The 16,798-nt window shown below is 41.7% G+C and overlaps 1 protein-coding gene across 2 annotated transcripts in view; it reads right to left on the bottom strand.

Moving 5' to 3' along the window:
- Nucleotides 1-1,800: 1,800 nt before the first annotated feature.
- PCSK5 (proprotein convertase subtilisin/kexin type 5) overlaps nucleotides 1,801-16,798 on the bottom strand; it is a 456,955-nt gene continuing 441,957 nt past the window's right edge. For both annotated transcript variants that reach the window (XM_032427639.1, XM_032427640.1), the window contains 3 exons: nucleotides 9,219-9,319; nucleotides 7,016-7,202; nucleotides 1,801-2,505 (listed from right to left, as the gene is read on the bottom strand). In XM_032427639.1, the coding sequence (XP_032283530.1) occupies nucleotides 2,111-2,505; nucleotides 7,016-7,202; nucleotides 9,219-9,319 (683 nt within the window). In that variant the 3' untranslated portion in view covers nucleotides 1,801-2,110. The remainder of the gene's footprint in view (nucleotides 2,506-7,015; nucleotides 7,203-9,218; nucleotides 9,320-16,798) is intronic.

The following is a 16,798-nucleotide window of genomic DNA, read 5'->3' as shown; positions in this document are numbered from 1 at the left end:
TTGGAAGCATATCAAGTGTGTATAAATACAACATGGGCTCTTAAGGATTTTTTTTTAAGACGAGGTCGGCAGACTACAGCCTGTTGGCCAATTTGGCCCATTACCTGATTTTGTACTGCCCCGAGCTAAGAATGGTTTTACATTTTTAAGTGCTGGAAGAAAAAAAATAAAAAAAAGAACAGTATTTCATGATATGTGAAAATTACCTTAAATCCAAATTTTGGTGCCCATAAATAAAGTTTAATTGGAACGTAGCCCACTTATTTGTTCTGGATTGGCTGCATTAGGGCCATATGGCAGAGCTGATCGTTGTGCAAAGCCTCAAGTATTTACTATCTGGCCCTTTCCAGAGAAAAGTTTGCCAACCTTTGTTTTAAGAGCATTCCCCTAAGAAACATGGAGGCCTTCAGTACTCGGAAGGCTTCTTCACAGAGATTTCGTGTCAGTGATACGTTATGTTAAAAGAAAAGCAAAATGCATGAATTTAGTAAAGATAATATAGTTGTCATATCATGAAATAAAATAATATACACTCTTTTATACTATATTTAGGTTGCTTCTTATTTTATGCCAGTATCGCATAGCTATTAAGAATTTGCACTTCAGGGCCATTCTTTTACTTAACCTCGCAAGAGTCTTAGGTTTCCTATAAAAACAGGGTATAATGGTGCTAACCTCATGAAGTCATGATATTAAGTGAGGTGACTTTTTAAACAAATTAGTTAGCTCGATACCAATTACATAGGAGGTGTGTGATAAATTTTTTAGGAAATCTCAAACCCAGTTAAGGACATTTTAACATTGTCATCTGAAAATGTCATTTTTTCGTGATCTCCTCCCAGTTCTGGCTCTAGCTTCTGCTTGGACAAGAAAATCTGCAAAACCCTGCTTACATGATTTCACAGAGTAAAAGCCCCTCTCTCTGTATTACTATTGGTAGAAAATGGCCCTGTGCCCAAATCCGAGCTTGTACTTGACAGGAGAGTGGACCAAGGAGAGCCTAGGATGTCTAGAAATGGATCACAGTGGTAGAGAGTGTTGGAAGGCTGGTGGGCAACTGGATTACGCTCGTGAGCAGGACGTTGGGATTTTCCACGTTAGAATCCGCTCCAACTTTTTCTACAGGGAGTTCTCAGCTCCATGACAGGCTGTCAATGAAATCTTTTTGATTTGGTAGCTAAAAACGTTTTGTGTTTTTTTTTTTTCCTCTCAGAGTAGATGCAGTTCTTGTCATTTTATCCCATTTTATGTTAGGTTAACACTACCATTTTTCTTTTATTACTCAGTGTCTTAGCTGGTGTTTCCCACCACAAAAGCTGTTAGAAAATCATGAGGGTGTAATGCTGCAATTCTTGGAAATGTAGTGATTTCTGTCCTACTGGCTTGCTGCTATCTATGTCCTGCCTGAGCTTGCTTTGTCCCTAGAACAGGATGGCTGCGGATTCTTGGAGAAGAACCAGAGCCCTGGGAGCACATGGTTCCTTGGCTCTAATGCTGGCTCCCTTTTCTTTCCTCAACTCCAAGTAGGTTGGGAACACCCTTAGCACAGGTAGTGTCTTCTGCTCCCCAGGGGCAGTCTGGAGGCGAGTGATAAAGGGCACGAGGAGGAGAACCCTCTTTAGCTGGCCCTAGCAGAACCAACCTTTGCCTAAAGATGGCTGACAGGAGAGAAAAATCCCCTGAGACAAACAACTCTTTTGTCTCCCCATACCCCCAAATCATTTACAGAAATATCAGAATCCCAGAAGGCAGCAAATATCTCCACAAGACAGCTGAGAAACAGAATTCCTATAGGTCCAATATTTTTTAATCTCATGAAATGTACAAATCTCACTTTTTTCACTTCCTGTATTTTGACTTATTATTTTGAGGGAAATCTCTCTGAATTTTATCCTTGTTCCTCAGTTATTGTTAATTGAGTTTAGCCACTCAAAAGAAGAACAAATTATTTCAGCATTCTTACATACTCTAGTTGGACTCACGGTTAAGAGGACAAAGACAAACACCCACCCATCAGCCTGATGTGTGGGGATAAAACTCCAAAACTGTAACGCTCGAATGCATGCCTGTGAGTGGAATGGGGAAGGGTGAGGGGCGGGTGGCCTCTTGTCTACTGGTAGGAGTAGCTCTCGTCATCGTATTCCAGCTCATCCTCCTCCTCATCATCCAGCAGCCCATACTTAAATTTCCGGTAAACAGTGCCATCTTGGCCCATGTAGACAATGTCATCATCATCATCCTCATCATAGTCCCGGTCCCTGTACTCAATCACCTGATCCTCTTCAAAGCTGGGGCTGCTCTTATAGGAAACGTATGACTTGCTAGGGTTAGCCAGCTTCTCATAGCCGGCCTTCGCTACTGGCTGGACTCGGCCCCGCGATTTCCTCCAGACAATCACAGCTGCCCCGAGCAGAAGCACCAGCATAACGGAGGAGGTGATGAACAGGGCTATCTTGGTCTGTTTGCCCACAGGCCCAATTTCACTTGCTTGAAGGATACACTCCTCTGTTGGAAGAAGACCCCAAAGGAAGAGCGGAGAGGGGAAGGGTGGGAGAGAAGAAATGGAATGAGGAAAATTAGCTTCTGAGGTAAAAAGCTTTGCTTTATCTTTGAAAACTAAAATGGTAGAATCCCTATCTCTGATTTCCCTAGAGGGCACACCACTCGACAGAATTGTTCTGTGTACCCCCTGAGAGTCCCAGTCTGTGTCTGATGATACCAACAAACCCTTCTAGGATGAAGGTCAGTTTGAGAAATAGAGTCCCCTCATCCTCATACCTCATGAGTCAGTCACCAAGTATCCAACCTGACCAATCGATTTTTCTATCTCTTTCTTAAGAGAAATATTCCATCTTGGGCCATGCTTCAGTTACTGCTAAATGCTCTATTTTTTGTTTCAACTCTGACTTTCTCTAAGACTGATTCCTCTCCCCAGGTACCCTTCAACCTGGTCCAACATTCAAGGTCAGAGAAGATTATTTATAAAGCCATTGACTTTTTTTTTTTTAAGTAGCCTCTATACCTAATATGGGGCTCGAACCCATGACCCTGAGATCAAGAGTCGCTCTCTCTACTGACTGAGCCAGCCAGGTGCCCCCAAACCATTGACTCTTACAGTTGTGTGGGGCCTTAGAAATTAATTAGGTCAGACTTCTGGAGAAGATGGTGGAGTAGGAGGATCCTAGGCTCACCTCATCACATCTAGATAAGACCCACATCAGTGTAAATAACCCAGGAAATCACCTGAAGACTGGCAGAAGAGAATCTCCACAGCTAAATGTAGAGAAAAAGCAAATCAGCTGGAGAATAGGGTTTGTTTTATTTTTCGTTTGTTAATTTTTTAAAGTAGGATCCACGTGCCCAGTGGAAATCAACATGGGGCTTGAACTCATGATGTGAGATCAAGACCTGAGCTGAGATCAAGAGTCTGATGTTCAACCGACTGAGCCACCCAGGCACCCCTGAAGATTTGTTTAATTTTTTTTTTTTATTATTTTTTTTTAAGATTTTGGAACACTACATCAAAACTAATGATGTAATGTATGGTGATTAACATAACATAATAATAAAAAAATAAAATTAAAAAAAAGATTTTTAAAAAATTTTATTTATTTGTCTCAGAGAGAATGGGAGAGGACAAGCAGGGGGAGCGGCATGCAGAGAGAGAAGCAGGCTCCCCGCTGAGCAAGGAGCCCTATGTGGGACTCGATCCCAGGACCACGGGATCATGACCTGAGCCAAAGGCAGATGGGTAACCAACTGAGCCACCCAGGCGTCCCTGAAGATTTGTTTTAAATACCAAGTTAACTTACTCTGGTAAATAAGTAGAACTCAGTGAAATATTAAAAAAAAAAAAAGAAATTAATTAGGTCAGTCTCTTGCTTGACAGTTGAGGAAACTGAGGCCCACAGAGAGGACGTGAATAGCTGCCTGTCAGAGGCAAAAGCTTGTCTGTGGAACAATTAAAATTCAAACCCAGGGGTGCCTGGGTGGCTCAGTCATTAAGCGTCTGCCTTGGGCTCAGGTCATGATCCCAGGGTCCTGGGATCGAGCTCCACATCGGGCTCCCTGCTCTGCGGGAAGCCTGCTTCTCCCTCTCCCACTCCCCCTGCTCGTGTTCCCTCTCTTGCTGTGTCTCTCTCTGTCAAATAAATAAATAAAATCTTAAAAAAAAAAAAATCAAACCCAGGAATCTAAATTGCATGCTATGGACTGGAGGTGTTCGGTCAAACACTCTGACAGTTGTGTTTTTGGGGTCATGCATTCTGTAGCCCTAATCTGACAGGAAGAGAGGTAGCTTCTTTAAATTCTGATGACCAAGTTGAGTGATAGGGGACTCTTGTGTCATAATTAAGATTTCTAAAGTTGAGAGCTCTACTCCCTGTCGTTCATCCACCAGCCTCTGTTTTGATGCCTTGATTGAGAACATGGAGTAACCAAAACTGTCACAAAAGGAAGGACCAAGCCACAAATTCAGTGATGAGCTCATTTTTCTTACTTTTCACTCATTTATTCAGGTGGTATGATTTGGGTAAGATACCCACTTTTTTTCCCCCTATTCTTCAACCTGCCAAATGGAAGAGTGAAAGAGAGTATGAGAACACCAGGGAAAAAACTAGCAGGCTCTGTAGGATGTACAAGTTGAAATACAGGGTAGTCTTCCATAAGTGGTTTTTGAACCACCTGGGTCTGCCCCCAGGATTCTTTTATGAGATTTTAGGTACATTACATATACTAGCTTAATGGATGTAATTCTGCTGCCAATTATTTTAGGGGCCATTATTTTTGCTTATTACATACTGGCCAATTAGGTCTGATTCATCACCACTATGTCTTTCCCTCTCTTTTTGCTAGTGATAAATAAGTTGCTTATTTTATCCAAATTTCCACCCTCATGGGATTTTTGCCCATCAAGCAGAATTTCCTCTTCTAAAATAATAGCACTATCATAATTGTTTTTGTCATTAACAATATCAGCACAGAATTTTTCTCTGGAGGAAATATTAAAGCACCAGAGGGATGGATATGTGATCTGTATGTGGTACTTGGAGGTAAATACTGCCTAGGGCAGGAGAATCAAAGATGTTTCGAGATTGTTTCAATTACTAGGGCGCCATATGGAATCATGTCTTACTCTTCTCCAGGCGTAGGTCTGCAGAGTCAGGGTCAGCCTCTGTGATCTGGTTTCTTTAAAGGAGCAGAGTCTCAGTAAAAATATGAGCAGGTAATCAAGAGTATTTAGACTTTTGCAGAGTTGCCCCAGGTGGATCTTCAAGTGCCACAGAAGGCCCAGGAAAGCTAACTAAATAGTTGGAACAGTCTTGGAGAAACTCTGCACCCAACACACACACACTTCTGGTTTCATTTAAAGCCATTGATGTAATGAGGGTTATTATTCTTAGCTGACATAGTGTGGATATTAGGCAATCAGACCCTGAAGGTGGATATGTATGAAGGGCTGGAGAGACCAGCTGTTTTGGGGGGTAGGAAAGCTAAAAGAAGGAAATATTTCATTTTTGGAAAGATGATATTTAGAGTTTAATTGAAAAGGCTAATAAAAAAAATAAAAAAGAAATGGCTAGTAGCAATTATGGGTCTGAGATTTACCTCACTTATACATGGACAGGCTCAAATAAATATGATGTCTCTTTGTCAGTCCACGATACATCTGAACCCCAAGGAAATGATCTGCTTCTGGACTAGAGAATGTATTTTAAGAAAACAAATATCTAATATATAATAAACATATAAATAAAAATATTTTATATTTATGTATCACTCCATATGGGATCCTTCTGAGTTTGTGGCCTATGAAGTCCAAGTACCCATATACATATAGATGAGGTCGGGGGTAGGAGACAGTTGGGGGCCTGGGAATTGGTAAAAAGGGTTTTGTTTCTTTTTAGCCTTTGATGAAATTTCATTTTTAAAATGCCTTAAGTCTCTAAGGGGAGTCCTAGAATTTGGCTAACTTCCATAGAATGAGTCTACAGCAGAATCAAGGTAATATTGGCATCGGCTTTTTGGATAGTTGTTTCTTTTCCTTGTTTTTCCAGGAGAGAGGAATAAAAAAGAAGAAAGTAAAGTTATAAAGATGAGATTCTAGGGGCGCCTGGGTGGCGCAGTCGGTTAAGCGTCTGACTCTTTGTTTCGGCTCAGGTCATGCTCTCAGGGTCATTAGATCGAGCCCCCACGTCAGGCTCCACATTCAGTGGGGAGTCTGCTTGAGATTCTCTCTCTCCCTCCGCCCTTCACCCTGCTCACTCACTTGCTCTCTCTTTCTCTTTCTCTTTCTCTTTCTCTGAAGTAAATAAATAAAATCTTTTTAAAAACATGAGATTCTAGACAGACTTGAGTTCTTATCTTAGAGGCAGACACCAGTGGAAAGAATGCAGGCTTTGCAGTCCAAAGGGCCTACAGTCTAATTCCAGATGAGCCCTTAACATTGCTATGGACTTGAACATGCTAATCAAACCCTTTGGGTCTTGGTCTCCTCATCCTCAAAAGGGGATTAATAATATCTACTTATAGGGGCGCCTGGCTGGCTCAGTAGGTAGAGCATGCGACTCTTGATCTTAGGGTTATGAGTTAGAGCCCCACGTTGGGTGTAGAGATTCCTTCAAAAAAATCTACTTAGGGGCACCTGGGCGGCTTCGTTGGTTAAGTGGCCAACTCTTGATTTCAGCTCAGGTCATGATCTCAGGGTCCTGGGATTGAGCCCCGAGTCGGGTTCCACGCTCAGCAGGGAGTCTGCTTGAAGATTCTCTCTCTCCCTCTCCCCACTTGTGCTCTCACACTCTCTCTGAAATAAACAACTCTTTAAAAAAAATAAAAAATAAAAATAAAAATATCTACTTCTATGAGTTGATTGACAGAAAGTTTTAGGTACACAGCAGGCATGCAAGAAGAAGGTAGCTTTATTTATTCTCTGGAACTCTCCTCCTCTCCCCTCTGCTCTCATCCCCCTCCAGAGGACAGGCCCTTCCTCTGCAGGCTGCTCTTCCTCTCTGCTCACCTGTGGTGTTCCGGCAGTCACAGCAGTCCTGGGCGTTGGCGGGATCGGACATGTTACAGCAGTGTAGGCAACGGTTGTCATCCATCAGCAGCACCAGGCTGGCGGGGCACATGGTACAGTTCTTGGTGCCAGGTCCCTTGCACTCCACACAGCTCTCATGGCATTTTTCACAGTTAAACTTCTCGCCCTGGTAAGAACAATTGGGAGATTCTTTTTGAGTGTGGAGGAATCAACAAGCCACTGGGGTTCCCAGGTGGGAGTTCCATCTTGTCTCCATGAGGGAGGGAGGCATGTGGGGGACAGAAGAAAGATAGCTTGTTCTGGGTCCATTTTAACTGTTCAGGGTGAAAGAACAAACTGTCTGCACTTGGAGGAAACCATCTCTGGGTCTCTCCATCTGAGATTTGCTGGTAACAATAGTGGGAGAACAGGCTTCTAGAATGGCTCAAGTTACCAACTGACAGCTAATGGGCTGTACCTGGTCAAGGAAAAGTTGTGTCTGGCTCATTACTAAAATTGACCTTCACACTTTAAAAAATTTTCAATTCTTTTGCCTACATTTCAAAATTGGGATATTTCACTTGTCAGTCAGTTCCTAGTTTCTCTTTAAAAACTAGACTGTCAACACAGTAATCACTCCCACATGGCAACATCCCAGACAGCTGAGGGGCAGTGACCCTCTTTTTGTGCTCTCCTAGTTGATAGAATCCCCAGCACTTGCTCCAATGTCACCAACAAATTCCACTTGTCATCAAGTCCTCGCTGGGGTTTTCTTTGACCCAACACCCTTCACTCAGGTACACTAATCAGCTTGGCCTCTGTGGTTGTTAGATGCTTGTGGCCCTGCCCCATTATATTTGTGACTGGTTAGCTAAGACAGTGAAATAAGAGATAAGGAGAAAGCGGCTTCCCTCCTGACAAGTTGCTGCTCCGGTGATGCTAGAAATGTAGATGAGGGAAGAGGTCTTCCTCTTTTCTGTGTTTTGGAAGGATGGTAGAAAAATTAAGGAATGGAAATTGCCTTTATTGAGCACTTGGGCATGTTTCAGGTGCTGGTAAGGTGCTTTCTCACCTGTTATTATCTTATCAAATCCTGGGTTAGCTGTCAGGATCCCCGGGTTCAATCCCAGCCTTGTTACTTACTACTCATGTGATCTTTAGCAAATTATCTAATCTCTCTGAAACAGGAGTTTCTCCAAGGTGTAAGGATGTGAAGAGAGCTCCTATGTGAATAGGTTGGGTCATGTTAATTTCACCATGGAGAGATTTACTTAATTTCTACAGTTTGGAAACACAAGAAATTAGTGAACTCAGAATATCCATGGTTTCTAGGCAAGGAAATGAAATATATCTCTCCTAATACACTGGGCAGGGGTGGAGGAAATGAAAGACCAACAGCAGTTGTGTAGTTTTGACATTATTCAGGCACTTCAGGTTAGACAGCAGAGGGGTAGGAGAGAAGATATTTCTTCTTTCTTTCTTTTAAGATTTATTTATTTATTTGAGAGAGAGAGAGAGGGATTGAGTGGGGGAAGGGAAGAGGGAGAAGCAGAGAGAATCTCAAGCAGACTCCACGCTGAGCGTAGAACCCGACCTGGAGCTTGATCCCAGGACCCTGAGATCATGACCCTGAGCCAAAATCAAGGTCTGATGCTTAACTGACTGAGCCTCCCAGGCACCCCAATATTTCTTATTTCTGATATAATATTCTTTTTTTTTTTTAAAGATTTTATTTATTTATTTGACAGAGAGAGAACACAAGCAGGGGGAGTGGGAGAGGGAGAAGCAGGCTTCCCGCCGAGCAGGGAGCCTGATGCGGGGCTCGATCCCAGGACCCTGGGATCATGACCTGAGCTGAGGGCAGATGCTTAACGACTGAGCCACCCAGGCACCCCCTGATATAATATTCTTAAGTGGACCTGAAACTTCTAAGGTCACGAGCAATGAATGTAGAGGTAAATCTGGGGTGCTCATTATCTAACTTTCCCATTATTTATCTCAGGTCATCTCAGTTCCTTTGGCTGGGATTAAGGCTACAGATGGGTAGCACCATTCCTCTGTGATGCAGTGGTAGAAGATTATAAAACTAGAGCAAGTTTAGGAATTTTAGGACTTCTTGACTTTGCCCAGAATGACCTGTGGGAGCGAGCTCCCATGGCTCTGCAGAAACGGGGGAGGGCAGAGCATGCCCAGCTCTCAGTACCTCTCCCACTCTGTACTCCCCCACCAGACAGTCCGAGATGCAGATTCCTCCCACTAGGTGGTAACTCCACACACAGGATAAGCAATTCAATGCTCCTTTTCCTGAAAGAAAAAAAAAAGAGTGATTCTAAATTATGAGGGCTGACCTTAGATTTCAACCTCTGTCTTGGGTCCAAAACTCTTAAGGAGCAAGGAACATGTCAAGCAAATTGAAGCAGAAGGATGAATTGATTGAGGAGATGGGGGAAAAAAATGTCTACAAGACACCAAGTGCAGACCTAGAAATTACCAGTTAGTCCAATCAAAGTAAACTCTCATTTGGAAATTGAGGATTTGGAAGTGATAGATCTTTTATGACAGCAAAAAGAAAGGTTTTCAGAGAATGAGAAGTCATGTAGAAAGGTTATAAAACTTTTGTCATTCTGCTTGTTGTTTAACTAATATGGAGAAGGAGGATGATACCAGATGATTTGGAGGGTCCTGATACTCAGTTGGTGAGGAAATCATGGTTAGGCAGATTCTAAGAAATACTAGACTTAGAATTTAAAATGCCATGGTTAAAAGAATTTAGCACATCATTTTGTCCAGTTGTTCTTAATTTGGGAAGGGTGGTGGTGGTGGTGATAGATTCCTTTGAAATTCTATTGAAAGCTAAAAACTTTCTTTTCAAAAATTGGACATACTATTTATTTATTATTATTATTCTTTTTTTTACTTATTTTTTTTTTTTTTTACAGAAGAAGAGAGGTGGGGAGGGCCAGAGGGAGAGGGAGAGAAAGAACCCCAAGCAGAATCCACATTCAGCATGGAGCCCCACGCAGGGCTGGATCTCACAACCCTGAGATTGCGACCTGAGCTGAAATCAAGAGTCAGATGCTTACCCGACTGAGCCACTCAGGTTCCCTTATTTATTATTTTTTAAATAAATGAAAAGTAAGGCCCAGATATGTCAAGTCATTCATTCAAGGTTACATAGGTAATGGTCAAGATTCAAATTCAGTTTTGTTGACCACACAGTCCAATGCTCTTTCAGTCATACTATCTACCTTAACACCTTATGACCCACCAAGTAGAGGAGGTCTGAATCTACAGGCTCTGTTTCTGTGGAGGTAATACCCCACTCTCCTAATTCAGAGACCCCAAGAATGACTGACCCAAGTGTTACCTTTTACCCAGATATTGAGGGATAACTTCTGGAAAGGGTTTGGAGACAGGAGACCTGAATTCTCATTCATTCCATTAGGAAGGTCCTGGTGTTTCTGCTGAGAATTTCAAAACAAGAGCAAGGAGATAGATGGCGGGGGTGGGGAGGTGGGGCATGGAATGTGCCTAGTATTCTGAGTCAGAACGTGATATAGGTCTAAACATCAGAAGAATACCATACAGAGTGGTTAGTTGAATTTGAAGTAGATCCATGAGTCCTGTCCTTCACAATCATTATGGAGTTAAATCAACTTTTCATGTCTGGTCTATGAGCGCAATCATTTATTTTATTTATTTATTTATTATTTATTTATTTTTGAGCTCAATCATTTATGATGTTTCTATGGAAATAAAATTCTGAGCTCTGAACAACAGTTTAGAGAATAAACCTTTATTACCCAACTATTTCTTAGATTGTGGGCTGCCTGTAGTGATAGAAATTTAAAGCCATTTTATTATTTTTAAGTTTTCAATTGAAGTGTAGTTGACATAAAATATTATATTAGTTTCAGATATACAACAGTGATTCAACAATTATGTACATTATAAAGTGCCCACCACGCTAAGTTTGTCACCATCTGTCCACCGTACAAAGTTATTACAATATTATTGACTATATTCCCTATGCTGTACTTTCCATCTTGGTGACTTACTTATTTTATAACTGGAAGTTTGTACCTCCTAATCCCCTTCATAATTGTACTCATCGTCCCACCCCCTGCCCTCTGGTAACTGCCAGTTTGATCTCTGTAGTTATAAATATACTTGTTTGTTCGTTTATCTTTTTTTTGGATTCCACGTAAAAGTGAAATCATATGGTATTGGTCTTTCCCTGTCTGACTTATTTCACTTAGCATAGTACCCTCTAGGTCCATCCATGTTGTCATGAATGACAAGATTTCATTCTTTTTTTATGGGTAAGTCACATTCCATTGTATAAATATACCACATCTTCTTTAGCCATTCATCTGTCAATGGACATGTGGGCTGCTTCCATAATTTGGCTGTTGTAAAGAATGCAGCTATAAATTTAGGATGCATATATCTTTTCACATTAGTGTTTTCATTTTTCTTTGAATAAATGCACAGATGTGGAATTAATGGATAATATGGTATTTCAATTTTTAATTTTTTGACGAATCTCCATACTGTTTTCCGTAGTGGCTGTACCAATTTACATTCCTACCAATAGTGTACAAGGATTCCCTTTTCTCTATGTCCTCACCAATACCTGCCATTTCTTTTTTCTTTTTTCTTTTTTTAAAAGATTTTATTTATTTATTTGACAGAGAGAGAGACAGCATGAGAGGGAACACAAGCAGGGGGAGTGGGAGAGGGAGAAGCAGGCTTCCCGTGGTGCAGGGAGCCCGATGCGGGGCCCGATCCCAGGACCCTGGGATTATGACCTGAGCCGAAGGCAGACGCTTAATGACTGAGCCACCCAGGCGCCCCCCTGCCATTTCTTGTCTCTTTGGTACTAGTCATTCTGACCAGTCTAAGGTAGATACCTCATTGTGGTTTTGATTTGCATTTCCCTGATGAGTAATAATGTTGAATATATTTTCATGTGACTGTAGGCCATCTGTATGTCTTTGGAAAAATGTCTATTCCAGACCTCTGCCCATTTTGCAATCAGATTGTATTTTTGTTAAGTTGTATGAGTTCTTTATATATTTTGGGTATTAACCCCTTATTGGATATATCATTTGCAACTATCTTCTTCTATTCAGTAGGTTGTCCTTTTGTTTTATTGATAGTTTCCTTTGCTGTGCAAAAGCTTTGTAGTTTAATGTAGTTCCAATTATTTATTTTTTGCTTTTGTTCCTCTTGCCTGAGAAGACAGATCCAGAAAAATATTGCTAATAAATTTTGCTAATACATATTGCGATGTTCAAGAGTTTACTGCCTGTGTTTTCTTTTAGGAGTTTTATGGTTTCAGGTCTTACATTTAAGCCTTTAATCCATTTTGAGTTTATTTTTGTGTATGGTGTAAGAAAGTGGTCCAGTTTCATTCTTTGGCATGTGACTGTCCAGTTTTCCCAACACCATTTATTGAAGACACTATCTCTTCCCCATTGAATATTCTTGCCTCCTTTGTTATAGATTAATTAACTATGTAAGCATGGGTTTATTTCTAGGGTCTCTATCGTGTTCCGTTGATCTATGTGTCTATTTTTGTGCCAGTACCATACTGTCTTGATTACTATCGATTTATAGTATAGTTTGAAATCTGAGAAAGCCATTCTATTTTTATCTTACCTCTAGCTTCATACAGACTCTCTTACATGTTCTGCAACATAACTGTGGTCTCTGATGAAAGAATCTTCCCCTCCTTTTCTTCCTTTTCCCAACCTACATTTTTCTAAAACATAGCTTAGATGTCTTACTCCAATTTTTAAAATACTAAAGTTCTTTTTTTAATGAAGAGAAATGAAGGGTAGGAAAAATTAAAAGAGAAAAGTGTAGTAGAAAGATTAGGTCACAACATATGTGTGTTAAGATTGTTTCTATTTTCCAGAAGGCCAGCAGCAATTCGGGAGAATCTCATATCAGGGGTGATCCCCAAAGGCACTACCTGTCACAAGTTACATCTCCTACATTGATTTATTGGAAAATCTGTACACCTGGGGTACACAGTCTTTTGCCAAAGGCAGTTTGTTAATTTCCAGATTGTTTTCTATTGTTTCCAAGTTTAACAACCTACATTTATCGTTGCTTCTAAGGATCTGCAGGAACCGTGGGACCCATAAAGATGGCTTTGATATTTCTTTAGAATTCAGAACTCACTATTGGCTTTCCCTTGGACTGACCCCCACAGGATGAGTTCAGCAATGCAAAGCAACCCCCGGGGACATCCACGTTGTCATTCTGCACAGGAAGAGGAAGCTGGAAAGACTTAGGCGGTTTTGGCTACCAGCCTGGATTTTTATTTCAAACAATTTTGTGAGGAGGATAAATAAAAAGTTAATTGTGTAAAGGTAAGGAATGAGCGAATTACGGAGGAACCAACCGCATACAAAGGGAATATTAGGCCTTGCTGTGCCATCTCTGCCCTACCCTCACCCTGTCCAGTGCTTTGGCGTATTTTTTTACTACTCTGATACCATTGGGCAGTCAAATGTGAATGAAATAAAATCTGCTTGGTAAATTGCTTATTTAGGTCGCTAAATTTTCCCTGTAATTTTTGTGCCTCTTCATTTCTTAGTACGACAGCTAATGTTTTAGGAAGGTATCTCGGAATTCACCCTTTCTTCCACCCAGTTTATAACCTAGGAGAAAACCTGCACCCAAGTTTTATAATCTAGATATTGCAAAACTGGAAGACAACACAAAGATTCACTAAGCAGGACAGGACGTGTGTGGCATGGTGAAGGAAGGATGGTAGACACGATGAGCCCCACATGTGGAAAACTTCCACCAGGCACATCGAGGGTTCAAGTCAAATATAGGAGGAGGCACAAGCCTCAGAATGGCTGCAAGATGCACCCAGCTTGGACCAGCCATCCTTTGAGTACATTCTCAGGGAGAATGTGTTGATGCACTTTTTTTTGTAAGACTATTTTTTTTTTTTAGAGGAGTTTTAGGTTTACAACAAAATAGAGGGGAAGGTACAGAGATTTCCCATGGACTCTGCCCCCACACGTGCATAGGGTCCCCTATTATCAACATCAATCACCAGAATGATACTTTTTTTTTTTAACCAAAGATAAACCTATATAGACGTATCATTTCCACCCAAAGTCTCTAGGTTACCTTAGGGTTCTCTCTTGCTGTTGCACATTCTATGGGTTTGGACCACTATATAATAATACATAGCTGTCATTATAATATCATACAGAATATTTTCACTGCCCTAAAATCCTCTGTGCTCCATCTATTCATCTCTACCTGCCCATCACCCCTGGCGACCACTGACCTTTTACTGTCTCCACCATAGTTTCGCCTTTTCCAAAATGTCTTATCGTTGGAATCATACAATATGTAGCCTTTTCAGATCAGCTTCCTTCACTTAGTAATATGCATTTACGCTTCCTCCATGTCTTTTCATGGCTTGATAGCTCATCTCTTTTTAGCACTGAAGAGGATTTCATTGTCTGGATGTGTTGATGAACTTTTGATACTGGGAATCCCAAGAACCATCATCCTTAATCCACTGGGGAAGTCTCAAACCCAATTAAAGAAATTTATAGTTTTTCAAACTGTGCTTACAAGATCACTAATAATTTCTACAATCCCTGCAAAAAAAAAAAAAAAATCTTAAAAAGCTGGTGTTCTGTTTTGATTGGCTGAGGTTGAGACATTAACTAACCTAGTGATGGTTGCCTGGTCTTGATGAAAAACCCAAGGGCTCCAGCCCACTGCACCGCCCTAGGGCATTGGGATTAGGGTTGTCAGATTTAGTACATCAAAGTATAGGGTTTATCTGGCAATCTTACTTAGAATAAAGGCCCCACACATCTAGTAATGGTGGTATCAGAAAATCTAATGGAAAGCGAACTCCACATTTACTAGTGATAATGCCAACTTTCCACCACCCTCCCACCCCACCCCCACCCCCAATTCAATGTATTCTCTCATTTATCTTATTCTGATTAGAAGTATTGAGCAGCGACTATAGGTGCTTCTGGAATGAAAACAAGAGAACACAAGTGTATGGTTACTTAATGCAAGTGTGTTTGGAAGGCCAATTCTTTCAAAGATTGGAGTCAATTGCGCAATAGAAGGGTGAGAGCCACTGCATGGCAGAGTTTTCGTGGACTTGCTCAAGGACTGCCTGGGAGTGGCACGAGGGGCAGATGAGGGCATTCTAAGTGGGGCTCTTGAGATTCTGCCTGCGCTCCACGCTCCAATCTGAGCTGCTCTGCTCTGGTCAATTTACATCATAGGACCCAGCCTAAGATTTTATCTGAAGAAGATGGTCTGCCACTAAAATCCCATCTGAAACCGTTATTCTAAATTAGACATGTGCTGGCCAGTGCAGTAGCCACTAGCCTCATGTGGCTACTGAGCCTTGGAAATGTGGCTAGGACAACTTGAGTTGTGTTGTTAATGTAAAATAAACATCGGATCGCAAAGACTTCGTTAAGGAGGGCACGTATTGCACGGAGCACTGGATGTTATATGCCAACAATGAATCATGGAACAGTACATCTAAAAACTAACGGTGTACTGTCTGGTGACTAACATAACATAATAAAAAAAAATTTTTTTAAAGAAAAAAGTCTCAATTTTTACATTGATTTCATGTTCAGATGATTATATTTTGGATATATTAGCTAAATACATATACTATGAAAAATAATTTTACCCATTTATTTTTATTCTTTAAAATGTGACCACTGAAAAATTAAAAAATGTGTGTATGGCTTGCATTACATTTCAGTTGGATGGTGCTGATACACCATGTTGTGAGTTACTTAAAAGAAATTCTAGGTGTGGTATGAATAGCACGTGACCACTCTCAGGCTAAGTTTAGATTGTCCACTAGTCTAAGCACTTTGTAGCTAAGAGTAATTTAATGTTTACGTCACGGATAGTCACTCTAAAACAATAAAAAATTATTGAGTATTCCGAGTTTTTTTTTTCTTCTTGGCATTAAGACTTATTTTTTTGCGGGGGGGGGGGGGTTAAGATTCCAAGCAGCCGAAGAAGGCGGGGGGGGGGGGGCGTGACGTTGACCCCGCAGGTCAGAGGAACCCACAGGTGGCTCTGGAGCTGAAGATCATGACCAGCCACGCCCCGCGGGCGGGTATCCTGAGCAGCAACTTCCGCTCTGTCAGCTTCGCTTTCTCTTGTAGCTTTTTCTGCTCCTCTGCTTGTAGCTTCTCGAGCTTTTTCTGGTTCTGACAGAGGCTTCTCCTCTCTTTTTCTTTCTCTCTCCAATTCTTCTTGTTCTTTGTCTTTCCTTGGCTCTGCTCTCTGCCTCTCCTCTGCCTCCTTTCTCTTGGTGCTTTGATCTTCTTTGTTCTTCCAGCTCCTGCAGTTTCTGCCCCTCGAGCTGCTGTGTCTTCAGCGAGGCGTCCCTCAGGTGTTTGGAATCAAGAGGAACCTTACGGAGCAGGCAGAGTGGCCTGGCGCTCATCGCCTTTCCACATGAGCTTCAGGCGGCTCAGGGTGCTCGGGGCTTGGATGAAGCCCACATACGTTCGCGCGGTATGCGACCTTGGCCTGGAAGTTCAAGTGTCCCCGAAACGGAAGGTGTGGAAGTTCTGGCCTGTCATCTCCTCCTGTTGTGGGTCCAGCGTGGGGATGTCCATGTTCTCCATCTCCCCACACTTCTCAAGCACCTTGACCAGGACCTCCTTGCTGGGCTGACTCTTGGGGCAAACAATGTGCAGGGTAGCTGCTCCAGGTGACTCGTGCCTGGCCTCTCTCTGG

This window comes from Phoca vitulina, unplaced genomic scaffold, assembly GCF_004348235.1.
Source record: "Phoca vitulina isolate PV1807 unplaced genomic scaffold, GSC_HSeal_1.0 scaffold37, whole genome shotgun sequence".
Classification (NCBI taxonomy): Eukaryota; Metazoa; Chordata; class Mammalia; order Carnivora; family Phocidae; genus Phoca; species Phoca vitulina.
The sequence above is the reverse complement of the archived record's forward strand: the minus strand, read 5'-3'. Positions and strand labels throughout refer to the sequence as shown.